General features: G+C 39.0%; 1 protein-coding gene across 3 annotated transcripts in view; it reads left to right on the forward strand.

The window, feature by feature from the left end:
• tle2b (TLE family member 2, transcriptional corepressor b) overlaps positions 1 to 14,698 on the forward strand; it is a 79,052-nt gene that overhangs the window by 8,251 nt on the left and 56,103 nt on the right. For all 3 annotated transcript variants that reach the window (XM_055047775.1, XM_055047794.1, XM_055047784.1), the window contains exons 2-3: positions 5,450 to 5,547; positions 6,029 to 6,092. In XM_055047775.1, the coding sequence (XP_054903750.1) occupies positions 5,450 to 5,547; positions 6,029 to 6,092 (162 nt within the window). The remainder of the gene's footprint in view (positions 1 to 5,449; positions 5,548 to 6,028; positions 6,093 to 14,698) is intronic.

Below are 14,698 nucleotides of genomic sequence, written 5' to 3' on the forward strand. Positions count from 1 at the left end.
GAAGCCACCGTCAGTCGTGGAACAACTGTCTGCAGCTAAAGGAGAAGCCCTTCCAATTACATGCAAGACGCAAGTATAGATAGGAACAAGAGCCTGAAGCATGACTGGAGATAATTGAGGCAATCACCAAAGACTGCTGCCACACTGGACTAAAGCGGAGTAATCTGTTTTTTAAATAAATTTTTTTTTCACTGTATTTTTATTATTCACTTTTGGTGATGATAGCCAAGTCTTTGATGTCAGAAGACTTTCATGCCATCACCCTAATCTTTAGCTTCTTTCACAGTTTATCCTAGAAGATTCAAACCAGACCTCTGGATGGAGCACTCTTCAACAACAATAAAATGCTGGTAAAATCAAAAGAATACCATAGAGCTATGAATAATTTTGTCTTCTGCGCTATATGTTGCGTTATACCACAATCAAGTACTTCAGTCAAATATGTAGACCTTCATTCATGAGTTACTTGTCATTGTATTCCTCCGCCACATCGAGAACGATGTACTGAATATCCATTATCAAACAGTGCTGCTCTCATTACGTTATGACACCTGTTGAATGGGGCTTGACGGTATGCATTCACTTGTTCTTGGAATCGTCTGATTTTCTCAAATTTTATGACATCTTGCTCTGTAATTTTAGCATAAAAAGTCACTCTTATTTCGTATTTGAGTTATGTTATTCCACTGCCTATAACTCGTTGCTGGAAATCCTGGTTCTCGCACAGATACACACGCAGTATTGCTCCTAAGTTATTTCATTCAATGCGTTCCTTCATATCGACTGGCTACGTGAACAGTGAGGCAGCCAGTAACACAGCAGCAACTCATTTTGTTTATGGATCTAGACAAAGTGAAGACAGCTTCCTGAATTTAAAACCGACCATCAGAATGTGGGGAAGAAGTGGATTTTAAGCGGCTTTGAATGTCGGATAGTTGCTGATGCTAGACCAAAATACTCAGACAAGGTAAATATTTTAGAAACTGCTGGTCTGCTGGGATTTTCTTGGCTTTACTTGGAATGAACTAAAAAATAGGAAAAATGTACGGCTGGTATTTACGCAGACAAATCTTTGGTGATGTCAAAGAAGAATGGGTGGCTTGTTTCAAGAAGGTAGAAAAATAACAGTAGTCCAATTAACCAAACATTAAAATCAAAGATTACTAAATATCATCACAGAAACACAACTTGTCAAACCTCGAGACAGCAGGAGAAGACGACACCAGAACAACCAAGGGTGTAATTCACACAAGGTTAACAGAGTTGGACAATAGAAGACTTCCACTGGAAAAATCTTGATTTCTGTGCTGATATTCAGATGGTAGGGTTAAAATACGGAGTAAAGAAGATGATCCATCCTGCTGTGTTCAGGCTGGTGCTGGTAGTGTGATGGCTTATTTTCTTGGAACACAATTGTCCTCCTAGTACTAACTCACCATTGTTTACATTGAACATCTGAAACACTCGGCGGAAGAGTGATCTTTCTCGGGCCTTTGTGGCATCTTTACTGTTGCCTTGACTGATTCGCTCAAAACAGGAGAGATGAATCACACTCAAACGGCAAATGTTTATGACGTACAAATGGCATAACTTACGAATACTTCAGTCTTTGTAAACACTGCACATCTTCATATCTATGCACACGTAGGTCATGTATCTCATAGATTGGTTTTGAATACATGAGAAGGTGCCCTTGATTATTTAAAATGGCCCAATTTAATACCAACTCTGGATACAAGTCTTTTATCCTGGAAGATGAGCCTCAGAGTGAATGGGAAATGCATTTCTTTCTGCTTGAAAACTCTCCAAGTTTTTTTTTTCTTCTTTTTTATGGGTTTTTTCATTTCCTTTTTGCACTTCCACTGCCTTATTGCCTCGGGGTCAATGAAACTCATTCAGAAAGGTTCAACTTGCAAATTGAAAGTGATACATTTTTTTGTGTCCAGCAGATGAAAGGAATTAAAATCTCTCTCGTCAGAGCACCATGCAATCTGCCGTGTTGACACCAATGGTTGCAAATCACAAATCTCTTGTATAATCATGATCTGTGACTATGGGCTTTGTTATACGACTTAGTGCTGCTGATGTAACCCGCCAGCAGCGCTCTGTTCGTGTGCATTCGCGTGGTTGCCGTTGGTAAGTGCATGGCGGCAGATGGTGGGAGCGGTATTACCACAGGCCGATGGACAGTGCACAGGGTGAGCAGGCTGTGTTGACTACAGCAAAGACACTCTCTGTCTGTTTCTCTCCCGCTCTGTCCATCCCCTCGCCCTCTTCCTTCTGTGTCAGCTGAATGAATGGCTGGCTATCTTTCTCAGTCAGCAGCCACACTACTCTTTCATCATCTGTCTTTCTGCTTGTGCATTCATTCCTCTGAAAGAATGTCAGACTGGTCCATCACTCCCTACATCCATCTGTCCATCTGTCAGATGGGTATCCATCTCTTCTCTGACTTTTCCTCCCTTTCAATCCATCCGTGTATGCACACCCCTCTGAGGTTTTGTGCGTTTTCCATGTGCTTAAAGTGTGAATGTGCATGTGCAGTGGTGCATGTTTGTTGACGTGTTTTTCAATGTTCTTATGGCTGGGTGTGTGTGTTTATGTGTGCTAGATCAGTATCTATCCCCTCATCCTTCCCTCCACCCCTTCTTACTTGAATGGGTGTGTGTGGTGTGAATCAAGGTCAGTGGGGATCTGCTGGCAGACGCTAACCCTCCATCCCCCCGCCCGCCCCCCGCATTACCCCTCCTTCCCATACACACATAGACAGAGGGTTTGTGTGCATGGTGTCCATCCAGCCATCGAGACATCCCTGCTTTGCCTGCCTCAGCTCGGTTTAGCTTGGGCTCAGCTCGGCTCTGCGGATTAATTACTCGGGAACCCATGGCGTCTCTGACCTCCGCCATTGGACTAATTGAAATCTAATTGAATTGTGCTTGTCTCAACTAATGAAACCCCGCCACTGAAAGCGGCAGTCTTTTAGCCTTAGCTGCGAACCGATAACCACCCAACTGGGGCGCACTGACGGCATTGTCCCACTCAGCTAATGTATGAAATCATATTGAAAGTTAACTGCATTTGAGTTTATCAGTAAATGAGACCTCACTAACTGGGCTTAATGTCTTCAGTGTTGTTAGCTCGGTGGATATATTTGTAAGCTGAGGGAAATTAAATGGTGTTTGGGTCAGTGTTGTGATGCTGTGAGTTTTACCAGATACTTTCCTGTCACAATGTTGCATTATCAGAATATTTTTCCTTGTCTTATGTGGCCTCATGGTAACTCTGTGGGTAGCTTTACATTTTATCCACTAGATGACTCTGCTGACTTAAAGCTGCAATATGTAACCTTTATAAAAAATGGTTTTTTAAAATATTTTTTAAAACTGTCTCTATGTCCTGGCATTATGCTATGAAGAAAGTGAACTCCTCTTCCTCCTCCTCCTCCCTGTGGTTGCCACCTGGAGAAATACACTACTAACTCAGAAACAGCCAATCAGAGGCAGGAGGAGGATCTTAGCGCTGTCAATCATCTCACATCCCCAGCGCTGTCTGATACACTACAACTGGTGACCCACAACCTCAGTGTGGGTCACCACTCTAAATGTGTAGACTAGATAACATAGCTATTGACGATGGCGGATATACAATCTTTCTTTAACGGGAAGTTGATTCTCCACCATTAGCATATTGAGCGGTGTATACATGAGGGTGACTGACAGCACTTAGATTGTCCTCCTGTATGTTGAGTTTGGTGACATTAATTATTAATTGGGCTGCAAAAGAGACAAGCACTTGTCTAAGAAAGCCTGTTTAATCTTTGACTTCAGTAATAGGTAGGTGCTGCAAAATATTATGAAATGGGACTAGCGCTTTCTGTGACCTTTAATATTTTTGACAATTTCTTCTTTGTCATATATGATCATTGAGTGCCGGTAGTCTCTATCTGCTGAAATATCTGATCGGCATGCAAGTGCAAGAATTGGGTTCTTCACAGCCTTTAATGGATAAGTACACCGAAACTTTACTGTAACCCTGACTCATGAGTTTGTGGATCATTAACTCCACATTCTGGATCAGTCTTTAGGAGTCATTTAGGATAAACTGATACACAGTGCTAATACATCTTTAAAACAGGAAAGTTAAAAGCACCACCACCAATGACAAGGACACTTGTTTTAATGATAAAATGTGCATGTTCAGACAATAGGTAGTTGGCAAAGAAGCCCAATTGGGCATGGGTTGGCTTAACATTGTCCAGTAGGTAGCAGCAAACTGCCTCTGATATATTGTTTGTCTGTCTTGGATATTGCTCAGTCGGCTTTGGTAATTTACATAATCCACCCTGGTTATGCGATGTTTTATATTATTAATTATGAACAGAGGTACTACAAGACAGCTTAGTTTTATGTTTTGATATCGAGAAAATTAATTCATACTAGCTCCTACGGAAGACGAGGAACTGATAACGTGATAGCTCCAATAACGACCAGGTCTTATCCATTTAACGAATAATGGAGCAACACAATGTCACAGGAATATACGGTTACTATGGTGTTATTATTTTTATGACTATGGTCAGTTTGAAATAAAATATTTGTTGGATCCTTTCAAAAGGACACATCAAACCAGCCTTGATTAGGTATGACAGTGATGCAGACTGCATGCACAAAATTTGTAGGGACAACGTGAAAGTTAATATTCTAAATCTCACGAGGCAGCAAAATTAACCGAATTGAAAAGAAAGCAAGAGAAAAAAAATGATAGGAACAAGTCCTCTGAGAACAACCTATTCTGCATGCTCCAGCTCCAAGGAAAACAACTGCAGCATCAAAAGCATCAACAGCCCGTGTTTCTCCACCGTCATGGAGACTATGGAGGAGGCGGGCTGCTGTCAGCAGCGCTTTAGACAGACATGGATGGCGGGTGGTGCTGGACCTCCTGGGAGTTGCTTGTTTTGTTGGGCCTTCTTTAGCTTTTAGCAGGTGAGAGATGGTGATTGTCTTGAGTTATTCATTTGATGTTTCTTCCCTTCTCAGCTTCTTGTTGGCTTGAATACATTAGCAGAGTAGAGAGCATGCTAATGTAGAAGTGAGAGAGGGAAGAGGAGAGGAAGAAGAAAGGATGGAGCGAGTGGAGGGAAAGAGTCAGTCATTAGGGGAGGAAGAGGAGGAGAGAGAGGCAGAGGACAAGGCTTTATGATGTGTGGGAAGAGGAAGTGACCTTCCCTCTCACTTTCATCTTGGCTCTTTTCTCCTCTTGCCACACAGATGCACAAGCACTCACTCACACACACTCACTCACACACACACACACGCACACTCACAGCTTTCCTCACCAACACAGCATGAAGTGGGTGTTACAATCTCCTTACGAACAGCCTATCACACACACAAAGAGAGAGATGTGTGTTCGTTATCCATTCTTTATTTTTTGTCTTTCACCTGTGCAGGTCCCCTTGCAGCCTGGCCAGTCTTTCAAGTTCACAGTCCTGGAAACTCTGGACAGAATCAAGGAGGAATTCCAGTTCCTCCAGGCTCAGTATCACAGGTACAGTTACACATGCACCACAAATGCAAACATGCATAGAAATAGACGTAGGAGGTAATTGGGTGAAAGACCTGGACATGTCTCTACTCCATCACAGGGCAACGCAGAAACATACGGGACAAACAACTATTTACACAAAGACAGATTAAAAGAACTTGTTCCTCTTACTTTAATTTATTGTCAACATGCAGTAAATTTGAAACATTTGGATGTAAAGCAGGTAGTTTTTCTGGACCCAATGGGGTGGTTACATAGCAGCCCATTGGGGTACACATCATCACAGACGGACCTCTGATGAGGATTTCATCAACAAACTTGATTTAATGCCCACAACACTAACTGTGGTATCTAGAAGTCATCATTTGAGAACTTAAAAAGAAAACGTTAAATAGGAGAGACTCCTGTAATATCTTCTGTTGAATTTATAATCTATTTTGTAAGATGGAAATAAAAAAATGTAATTTTGTTGTTGTTTGTGCAGCCTGAAGCTGGAATGTGAGAAGCTGGCCAGTGAGAAGACGGAGATGCAGAGGCACTACATCATGGTGAGTCCTGCCTCACTTCTGGTGGAGTTCTTTAGGATGTGTTTGTTTAAGAAAGATCTCAAGTCCTCTGACAGAAATACAGACTATATTCTAAATAGCTAGCATAACCAATGTTTTGTCAAAGGTTTTTGGGGAAAGACTGAACTTGGGGAGATCCAGTAATCAATCTAGGTCTAGAACTAGATTGAGTGAATACTGGTTGGTATCGGAAAATTGGAACTTTTTTTTGTAATGCTTCTGCTATTTAATTTTTTCAAGAGTGGTTTTTGTAATTTATTTTATAACAATTTGCTTTGTGCAAAAAGCAACACGATACGTCTTAAAGGAAGGCAAATCAACTTGATGTGGCCACAAAAAAGTGAAGATGATCGGAAAATCAGGTAGAAACAATAACAATTATGAAAAATTACAAAGCGTGAGAAAGGTTCACAAAAATTTTTTATTATTTTTTAGTAGGAAATAATTTAATTGAGCAAAGTTGCTCAATTAAATTTTAAATTATTTTGTTTCTGACACAAAACATACATTTATTTGTGATTTTAAATGTTTTGTTTAAACAAAGCATCCACCAATATTTCAGATGGCAAACAACTTCCAAAAGTTGTAGAAATGAAAGTTTTCATTTCTTCTACTCACATTAGTTTCATTTTCATTTCTCACTCATTTCCCCTTCAAACCTTCCACACACACATTTCAATGTGTATCTAAGGCTCTTGTTCTCTTCTCCTGCGCTAACAACCTGAGCTCTCCGAGTCGGATCGTCGAAGCGACTAAGGGCTCACTTCCGTCATAAGCCTTCGTCTGTGGTACAAAACCCACACCGAGCCAACCAGAATACGATATGCACCATCTGCTAAGCTGCTCGCATTTCATAAACCTGGGAGAGCAGGCAGGATCAGGGCTGTAAGCTAGATAGACACACAGATGGATAGACAGAACGAGGGAAATGCATACAGGCACATAGAGTGTGTGGAAGAAAGGAAGTGGACAAGAAAAACGGCAGTGAGACAAAATGATGGAGAGTCCTGCTGAGAAGCAGGAGATCAAATGACAAATTACTCACATACACAGAAAATCATACTCATTTGAATACATCTAAATGAACCATTGTTTCAATCCATATCAGGGCTTTAACATTGGGAAATTTGACAGATAAGCATAAATAAATGAATGTTACTTAATGCTTTATTTCTCTATTAGGTCAAACATGAAATAGAAGTTACATTATTTTCAACAAATTGATTTCTGCCATGTTGCTACTTAACGCTGTCAGCATACTCTTGAATTTAATCAACACTCTGTAGTTCTGTACTTTATATATTTTAAAAACCAGCTCCTGTATATGTTCATTCTCTTTCAGGATGAAGATGTTTTAGACTGATTTCAGACTTAACAAGTGCTACTATGCCAACACACTTCAGGTCGCTGTATTATATCCTGTACACGGGATATAATTAATAACTTTGATGCTCTTTTCTATCTTGTTTTCTCAGACAAATACATACTTTCACCCTGTCTCCACTGTACGACTTCCTGGTGGCGAAGCATCAGCTTTGCTCTGCAAAACCTGATTACATAAACAGATTTTGTTCATAATGTGTTGCAATTGTGCCAAAATGCTTTGAGTGACGTAAACATATTACAATAGCGCAATGATTACAATCAGTGCTAACTGAGCACTCAAAAAAACCCTACTGGATTGCAAAAAACAATACAGTTGGTGTTCTTTGCGGTCCGGTGATTTATATTGAATTTTGTTGGTGTAACTTTACATGTTCAGCTAGGAAAGTGAGATGTAAAGAAAGCATCTGTGCATCCTGCGCAGGCTCAAATGATCATTTTGTAAGAGTTTCTGAGGCAACGATGTTGCACAACTAGAACTAAATTCATATTTCAAGACACATGGGGAGGAGTACTACCCGGGTGTTTTTTGTAGAGTTGAGTTTGGAAAAGGCCTAGACTTTTCAGAAAAAGATGTCACATTTCCAGCTTTTTGACTGTTTTCAAGTTTAAGCTAATCTTTGGTAAAAAATCTGGCCAGGCTGCTTCCAATGCAGCCAACTAATTTATTGCCTGCATGGATCTTTAATCCACGTTATATTTTACCTTATTGTATCTGAGTGTCTCTTTCATTATGAACACGACTTTAGACGTTGACCAGCATTGCAAATTGTTGGTCAGCAATTATACAAAGTGTGTTTTTATAAGAAAAATGTTTTTTCTCCATGTATTACAGAGAATAAGAATGTTTATATTTTTATAAATAAAAACCGGTATATTTTGTTAGAAAATGAATACTCCTTTTACATTATTTATCATCCTTATCATTTCCTGTGAGAGCTAAACTTAGCTCTCACAGGAAAGCTAAGTCCTGTGAGATTAAAATTGTCATTAAATTGTTTAATGACAATTTTACTGAAATACACACACTTTTTGTGTGTATTTCAGACAATACACACACTTTTTGGTCTAACTATATTCCAGGTTTATTAATTTCAATGTTACACTAGTGAAATTGGCTGAAATAATTAAAATTGAATTCATTAAAATTAAATTCAGTGCCCATCTGCTTAAGTGTCAACTTGTCAGCACATCCCCATCTAATTTATTTTTCATTATTTTCTGTTGTTACTTACCACATCCTTAGTTAAAAAAGCAGGAAATAACAGTTCCTGTGAAGCACAGGAAGACATCCCTGTGTCTTCGGTACTCTCTATTTTAGCGCAGGGTTTTGCCGAATTACTATGTGGAACAAGTGGTCTAGACAAACATCCACCTTCTGCACTGTAAATCTTCTGCATCCGTAATTATGCAATGAAGAAAAATCCCATTTCTCTGTTTTCACGTTGTAATGGTTGCCCGCTGTCATCAGGTCAAACTGTTTATGATAATATATTAAAGGTCTCGGCCAATGTGACCAGTGCTCTGCTGGTAAATGCTGCATCTTTAGGTTCATTGGAGGACTGTAATAGCGCCTCATGGCAAGAGGTCATGGAGCTGCAGATGTTGATGACATATTCATGTAGGTTAGCATGGCAGACGTTTAGAACCCCAGGCTGTATTACTTGAACAAGGGTGCACTGTGGTGCACTGGATGGTTAACACACTGCTCTGCTACTTCATAGGCATGGCTTCAAAATGAGAGGGAGGGAAAGAAAATGAGAGAGAAGAGAGGAGCTCAAAGGGAAAGATAGCTGCAGAGAAAACAAAACAAAACAAAAAAACGACAGTGTCAGACATAAAAAAGGGAGCTTCTGAGGGACAGAGAGAAGGGTACAAAGAAAAGAAGAGATAAAAAGGAATAGAGGAAACTGACTGAGATGACTATGATATACGCAAGGAAGGAGTGAGAGGGAAAAATGCAGAGAAAGAACGAGAGGGAAAGTATAAGAAAGAGATACCAGGGGACTGAGAGGATGGAGGGAGGAATAAAATATTCTGCAGATGAATGAAATGGAGAGAATTCAACACAGAGAGCAAGAGAAAGAGATAGCTGTGTGTGAGTGTGGGGGTGCGTGAACCAAAAGAGAGAAAAAGAGATGGCGCATGCACAGACACGTAAATAATGTGAAGCAACAACGGACTCGCTGCGCCCACAGAGGAGATAACCCAGAAGGCTATATTTAGCTCGTTAGGCCTGTCATCCACTGAGGCCTGTTTCCACAGGCTGGGGGTCTGCTCACCACGCTGCACTGCTTCTGCTTTTACTATTCATCACCGCTAAGCTCCTAAATATACAGTGCTGGGACGTGGAGACATGATTTCGTATGGTTATGTGCAGCTGATCCATATGAATGTTTTTATGTAAGCCTAACCAACTAGCTCCTAGGATGATAAATAAATAATAAAACTACATTTTGCATGTAAAGTGGTTGACTATAATGAGGTGTTTGTTTACAGAAGAGTTTGAAGATCTGGTTGATTTTTTTTGTTTTTGTTTCCACCTGCAGTTGGTGTCGTTTATTTTCTGCTCTAATCGTGGTTGTTTCCGGTTGAAAAGATTGGCTAATGTTTGCATATTTTCACTTGATATCCAACAGCTCCTCTTCCTTTCCTCTGGAAATGTAAAAAAAATAACTGTACTCATCACAAACAAAACAGTGTTTTGAACTAGTTTGTCGTAACATGTACACAAGAAGTTCCTTTAAGGACTCAAACGTGTGCCGACGTGACCGCTGCACCCTCTTGCTTTAGCAAACCAGCTATGCTTTATTCAAATTTGGTTCTGTTAGGGAAAGTTTAATTACTGTTTTTGTTTTCCAAAGAGCAACATTGATGGCACATAATTGCAACACAAAAACATCTCTTTCCATAAATATTTGACATTCCCACCGTTTCCTGACTTCCTGTAGACAACTGCAGTGCTTGGAGAAATTTTGTCAACATAAATCTCCTAGTTGGTTTCATTATTCCTGAATATTGTTGTCTTTATATCATCAGCCTAGTATATAATGCTTTATGATGTTGGTATATCCTGCCAGAATAACATTTCTGACTGCTGATCAATGATTGTACACAACAGGAGTTGCATATTTCAAGCTGAATTTATAAACACCTGTTAGGGAAGGTCCTGTTGGTGCTTTTACATGAATCTGTCAGCACTTATAAATCCAGCTCAAATCAGCTGATGTGAGTGGTGTGTTGACCTACATTCAGTGTATGACAGCCAATGAAAATGTGAACAAAACTGAGACGATGACAATCTTCTGTTCTTAGGTTTGTGATTTTATTTCAACATTGCTGGAAGCTTACTGCATATATTGTTCCTTTTCAGGCTTTTTAAACAACTTAAAACATCCACTTGCTTGGTCCATGAGCCCCTGAAAATTTTTTTTTATTACATCTGAGCTGGGGCTTCTGCAGTTTTTTAATTATGCCAGGGGTGATACTTTTGTAATAATAACAGGAAAATGCTATCAGTAAACCTTTGCTCTGGTGTAGCGCTGCTATTGGTTTGTAAAAAAATTGTATGGCACATGACTGGTTATTTGTTTATTAGGTGCTTTTTTGCCATTTGTTGAGAAATGTTTTAGGAATACAGACAATCATGTAGATTACTATGAAAGGGCAGTTGTATAAATTAAAGACTTGAAGTAACTGAATATAAATATTGTGTTGTTTGAGTGCAGACAGGATGCAGTATAACACAAATCTGTGGACTGGCGATCTGTGTGGAGCATGCAGTTTTAAATATTTATATAATATTTAGATAGTGTTAGATATCTGTCTGTGAGATGTATTTTTTCAAGTGTTTGGAATGTTAACATCTTTTGCTATACTTCTTATTATTTTAGACCTTTCACACTTAAAATGACATTGTACAGGTTGTTTCTATGTGCTTTGTAGCAGTGCTACATTCCAGCCAGGTTTACATGTTTTGTATGTTTGGATTCATAGACCTTCTCTCTGCTTTTTTTTTTTTTTTTTTTTGAAGAGTAGATATTTTTTATATAGTTTCTGTCACTGGTGAATCACATATGGTAGGGTGTGTGGAACAAATAAACACATACATCAAGTTATGCACATTGTGGATGTCTGCTTTTCCACTCTGGCTGTTGTATTTATAATTCATGGCTCTCAGATTTCACTGCTCTCCTGGAATCCCACTGTGTATTTTTAAATAAGGCTGCATTATAGCCTCGGCTAATGAGGGGGGCGTAGATGTGTCGGTCACATGCCTACACAAAGTGCAATACATTAGCCTGGAGAGCTCCGTTCTGTTTATGAGACGTTGATTTTTAGAAAGAACAAATAAGGAGGCAGTTAAGCTTTTTCTTAGAATTCTGCCAGTTTAATAACTGTTTTTTTTCTTCTTCTTCAGCCTATCAAAAAGGGTTATTTGGTCTCTGATATCTACCAGTTCTTCGTTATGATCTTAAGGATTTCTGAACAGTTGTGCAGCTCTCTTCTCACGCCGACCGTCAAACACGAGACTAAACTCTGAGGACAGTGAAGACTGGCTGGCCCTTTTATTACAGACCATAAAAAAGACATATCCACCGGAGGGTGACAGTTCACAGTGGGGTGTCACATTAGGTGGGCTTTCCATCACTGTGTTGAGGTGTGTGTGTGTGTGTGTGTGCATTTAAGTGCACTGCAAGGAAGCTACAGGAGTCCAAGTGTTAATGAAAGACCAAGTTGCTGGCATGAGGCATAATATTGTTGAATCTTATTTTCCAATAAAAAAATGAGAGTGAGACATGGTGTATTAGAATATTTACCTTAGAACTGTGTCTTTCGGCCTTAGAAACACAATTTGAAGGTGTTTGATAAAAAAAAAAGGTTGACAGCATTATTCATAGTTTTTGTTTTTTCATTTTGACTCCTTTATTTAGTTAGAATGTCACAAAAATGGAGGTACAAAACTTTTTTATGTTGAGTTTTAGGATAAATTTACACCTAGAGATAATTTGTGTATCTCTACAGCTTCCAGCTCTTGATGAAACTGATTCTGAAAAGCTAACAAAACCAAAGCCAGCATTAGTTTTGTCACCGTTTTGCACGTTCTGGTCTAGTCGCACCATGTAATAGCCAGTGAATGGTCATAAGGGCCATTTCAGTCAAATACAAACTCATAGCAGTCAAGAGAAAGAGGAGATTCTTATCAAGCATTTTAGAGAGGAATTTCAGACATATTTATGGTTCAGAACAGGATGATGATGTAGGGGTGTCTGAGTTGTTTTAGGTATTTCTCTGTTTTAATATACTTGATTGCTGTAGTATCATACAACTAAATGTCAGATTAGCTTGGGGTTTTAATCAATTAATTTGGCTCAAATAGTTGTATATCTTGACAGAATTATTTATTATTATAATTAATTATTTATATGTTAAGGCAGGACAAATTTTGTGGTTAAGAGCAGTCTGTGCAGGGAAACCAACACACTTGAACAACCTCACCCAGTTTTTGCAAGTTCACTGGTCTAATACAAATCCAATATTGTATGTAAAAAAACATAAATAAAATAAACTTGTTGCTGGTTACAAGAAGTGTGTGGTTTCTGTCCAGTCCATTAAGAGACATTTTGCATATTATTTTTATTATTTTATTATTATATTTTCACACATATAATTATAATTTATATGTGTGAAAATAACTTTTGTGAAAATAATTTTTGTAAATTATACAAAAATTGTATAATTTTGAACATGCCAAAAATGTATTCAAACTTGTCCACCCAGTTCTTTATTTTGATGTTTTAACACAATTATTCCATTATGAAAAAAGAACAGTTCAAATGCAGCATTAAAATAATGACATCCATATCCCTAATGTTGGTAATATCTAAAATGCGAATATGTGGTTTATCAGCAGTAATTTCCCCAAATTGATCACAGTTTTAAAGATTTTAACGATAAAAGCCACATAATTAAAATCTGCACTTCATAAATCACAATAAGATTGACTAAATCTTTCAATAGCAGGACAATTACAACTACTTGTCTTCTATTTTTCATTTGTTATTGAATTTTCAGACCATTTCTTTCTAAAGTAAGACTGTAGTTTCACAGTGAGTGTGATTGTGTGTATCAGGATTTTATCACTGAGTCACACTGGTCATTTATTGAAACAGTGGGACCTTGTGTGTGTTTATGCTTTCTCTATGTCCAGCCCCTCAGGCAGGATGAAGGGTGAGTGTGCGTGTGTCTCTGTGCCTATGTGTGTAGATTAATGCAGTGCTCTCAGCCTCTTACTCCTCTCCCAGCTCATCTGTCTGATTCAAGCTGACACACCGTGTTCTCCTCTGCAACATTACAGCCACAGACTACTTAGGAAGGGGGAGCATAAGACGGGGTGCAGCTGGGAGGGGTGGTAGTTGGAGAGAAGAAGAAGAAGAAAAAAAAAACAGATGAAAGACATATGAGAAAAGGGGGCACAATGGCACTGACGCAGACGGGAGAAAAATTATGAGGACAGAAAAAAAAAATGAGGACATTTACAAAGAGAGGAGAGAAAAGGAAAACACAACAGAAAAGATAAAAGGGGCACATTTTTTGTTTCAGTACAAATAAAGCTTAAGAGATAGAGGAACAAGTCAAAGTGATGTAAGAGAGGTGGAAGGAAGAGGTCAGAAACTGAACAAGGATTGCTTTTGCTGAGGTAAATGTTGCTCTGGCATCCACCAGTGGATGATGGTCCTGGGGATTAAAGTATGGCCAGATGTAGGGGAGGGTTGAGCTGGTTTTAAGACTCTTAAACCTGTCTGAACTGTCTGAGTGACAAAAAAACAAAGTGTTCATAAAGACTGCTGTCGGGTCTCCTGCAGGGAACGCACTACGAATGCAGGCATTCTCAGACTCAGGTTGGGCACTTTGCAGTTATTCTTCCCTACAATCAAAGTAAAGGAGCTGCAAACGCTAAATGTCAGTGGATTTAATCATCACCCTCTGAAGAAGTTAGACTGCCAGTGTAGACTACAATGTTGGCTACAAACCCACCATTGCTTTTTTAATGACCCATTTCTCCTGTTTTCTTTCTTTTTGTTTATGTATTGTCATGATGAATGATGTTTTTGTCAAAACATTATCATATTTTGAAATAGTAATGAAAAGCTTAATTTCAATGAGCCTAGTGCTTCAGATGCTTTTATGTGATAATTGGTTCA

The sequence above is a fragment of the Poeciliopsis prolifica genome, unplaced genomic scaffold, assembly GCF_027474105.1.
Source record: "Poeciliopsis prolifica strain line A6 unplaced genomic scaffold, Auburn_PproV2 SCAFFOLD002, whole genome shotgun sequence".
NCBI lineage: Eukaryota > Metazoa > Chordata > Actinopteri > Cyprinodontiformes > Poeciliidae > Poeciliopsis > Poeciliopsis prolifica.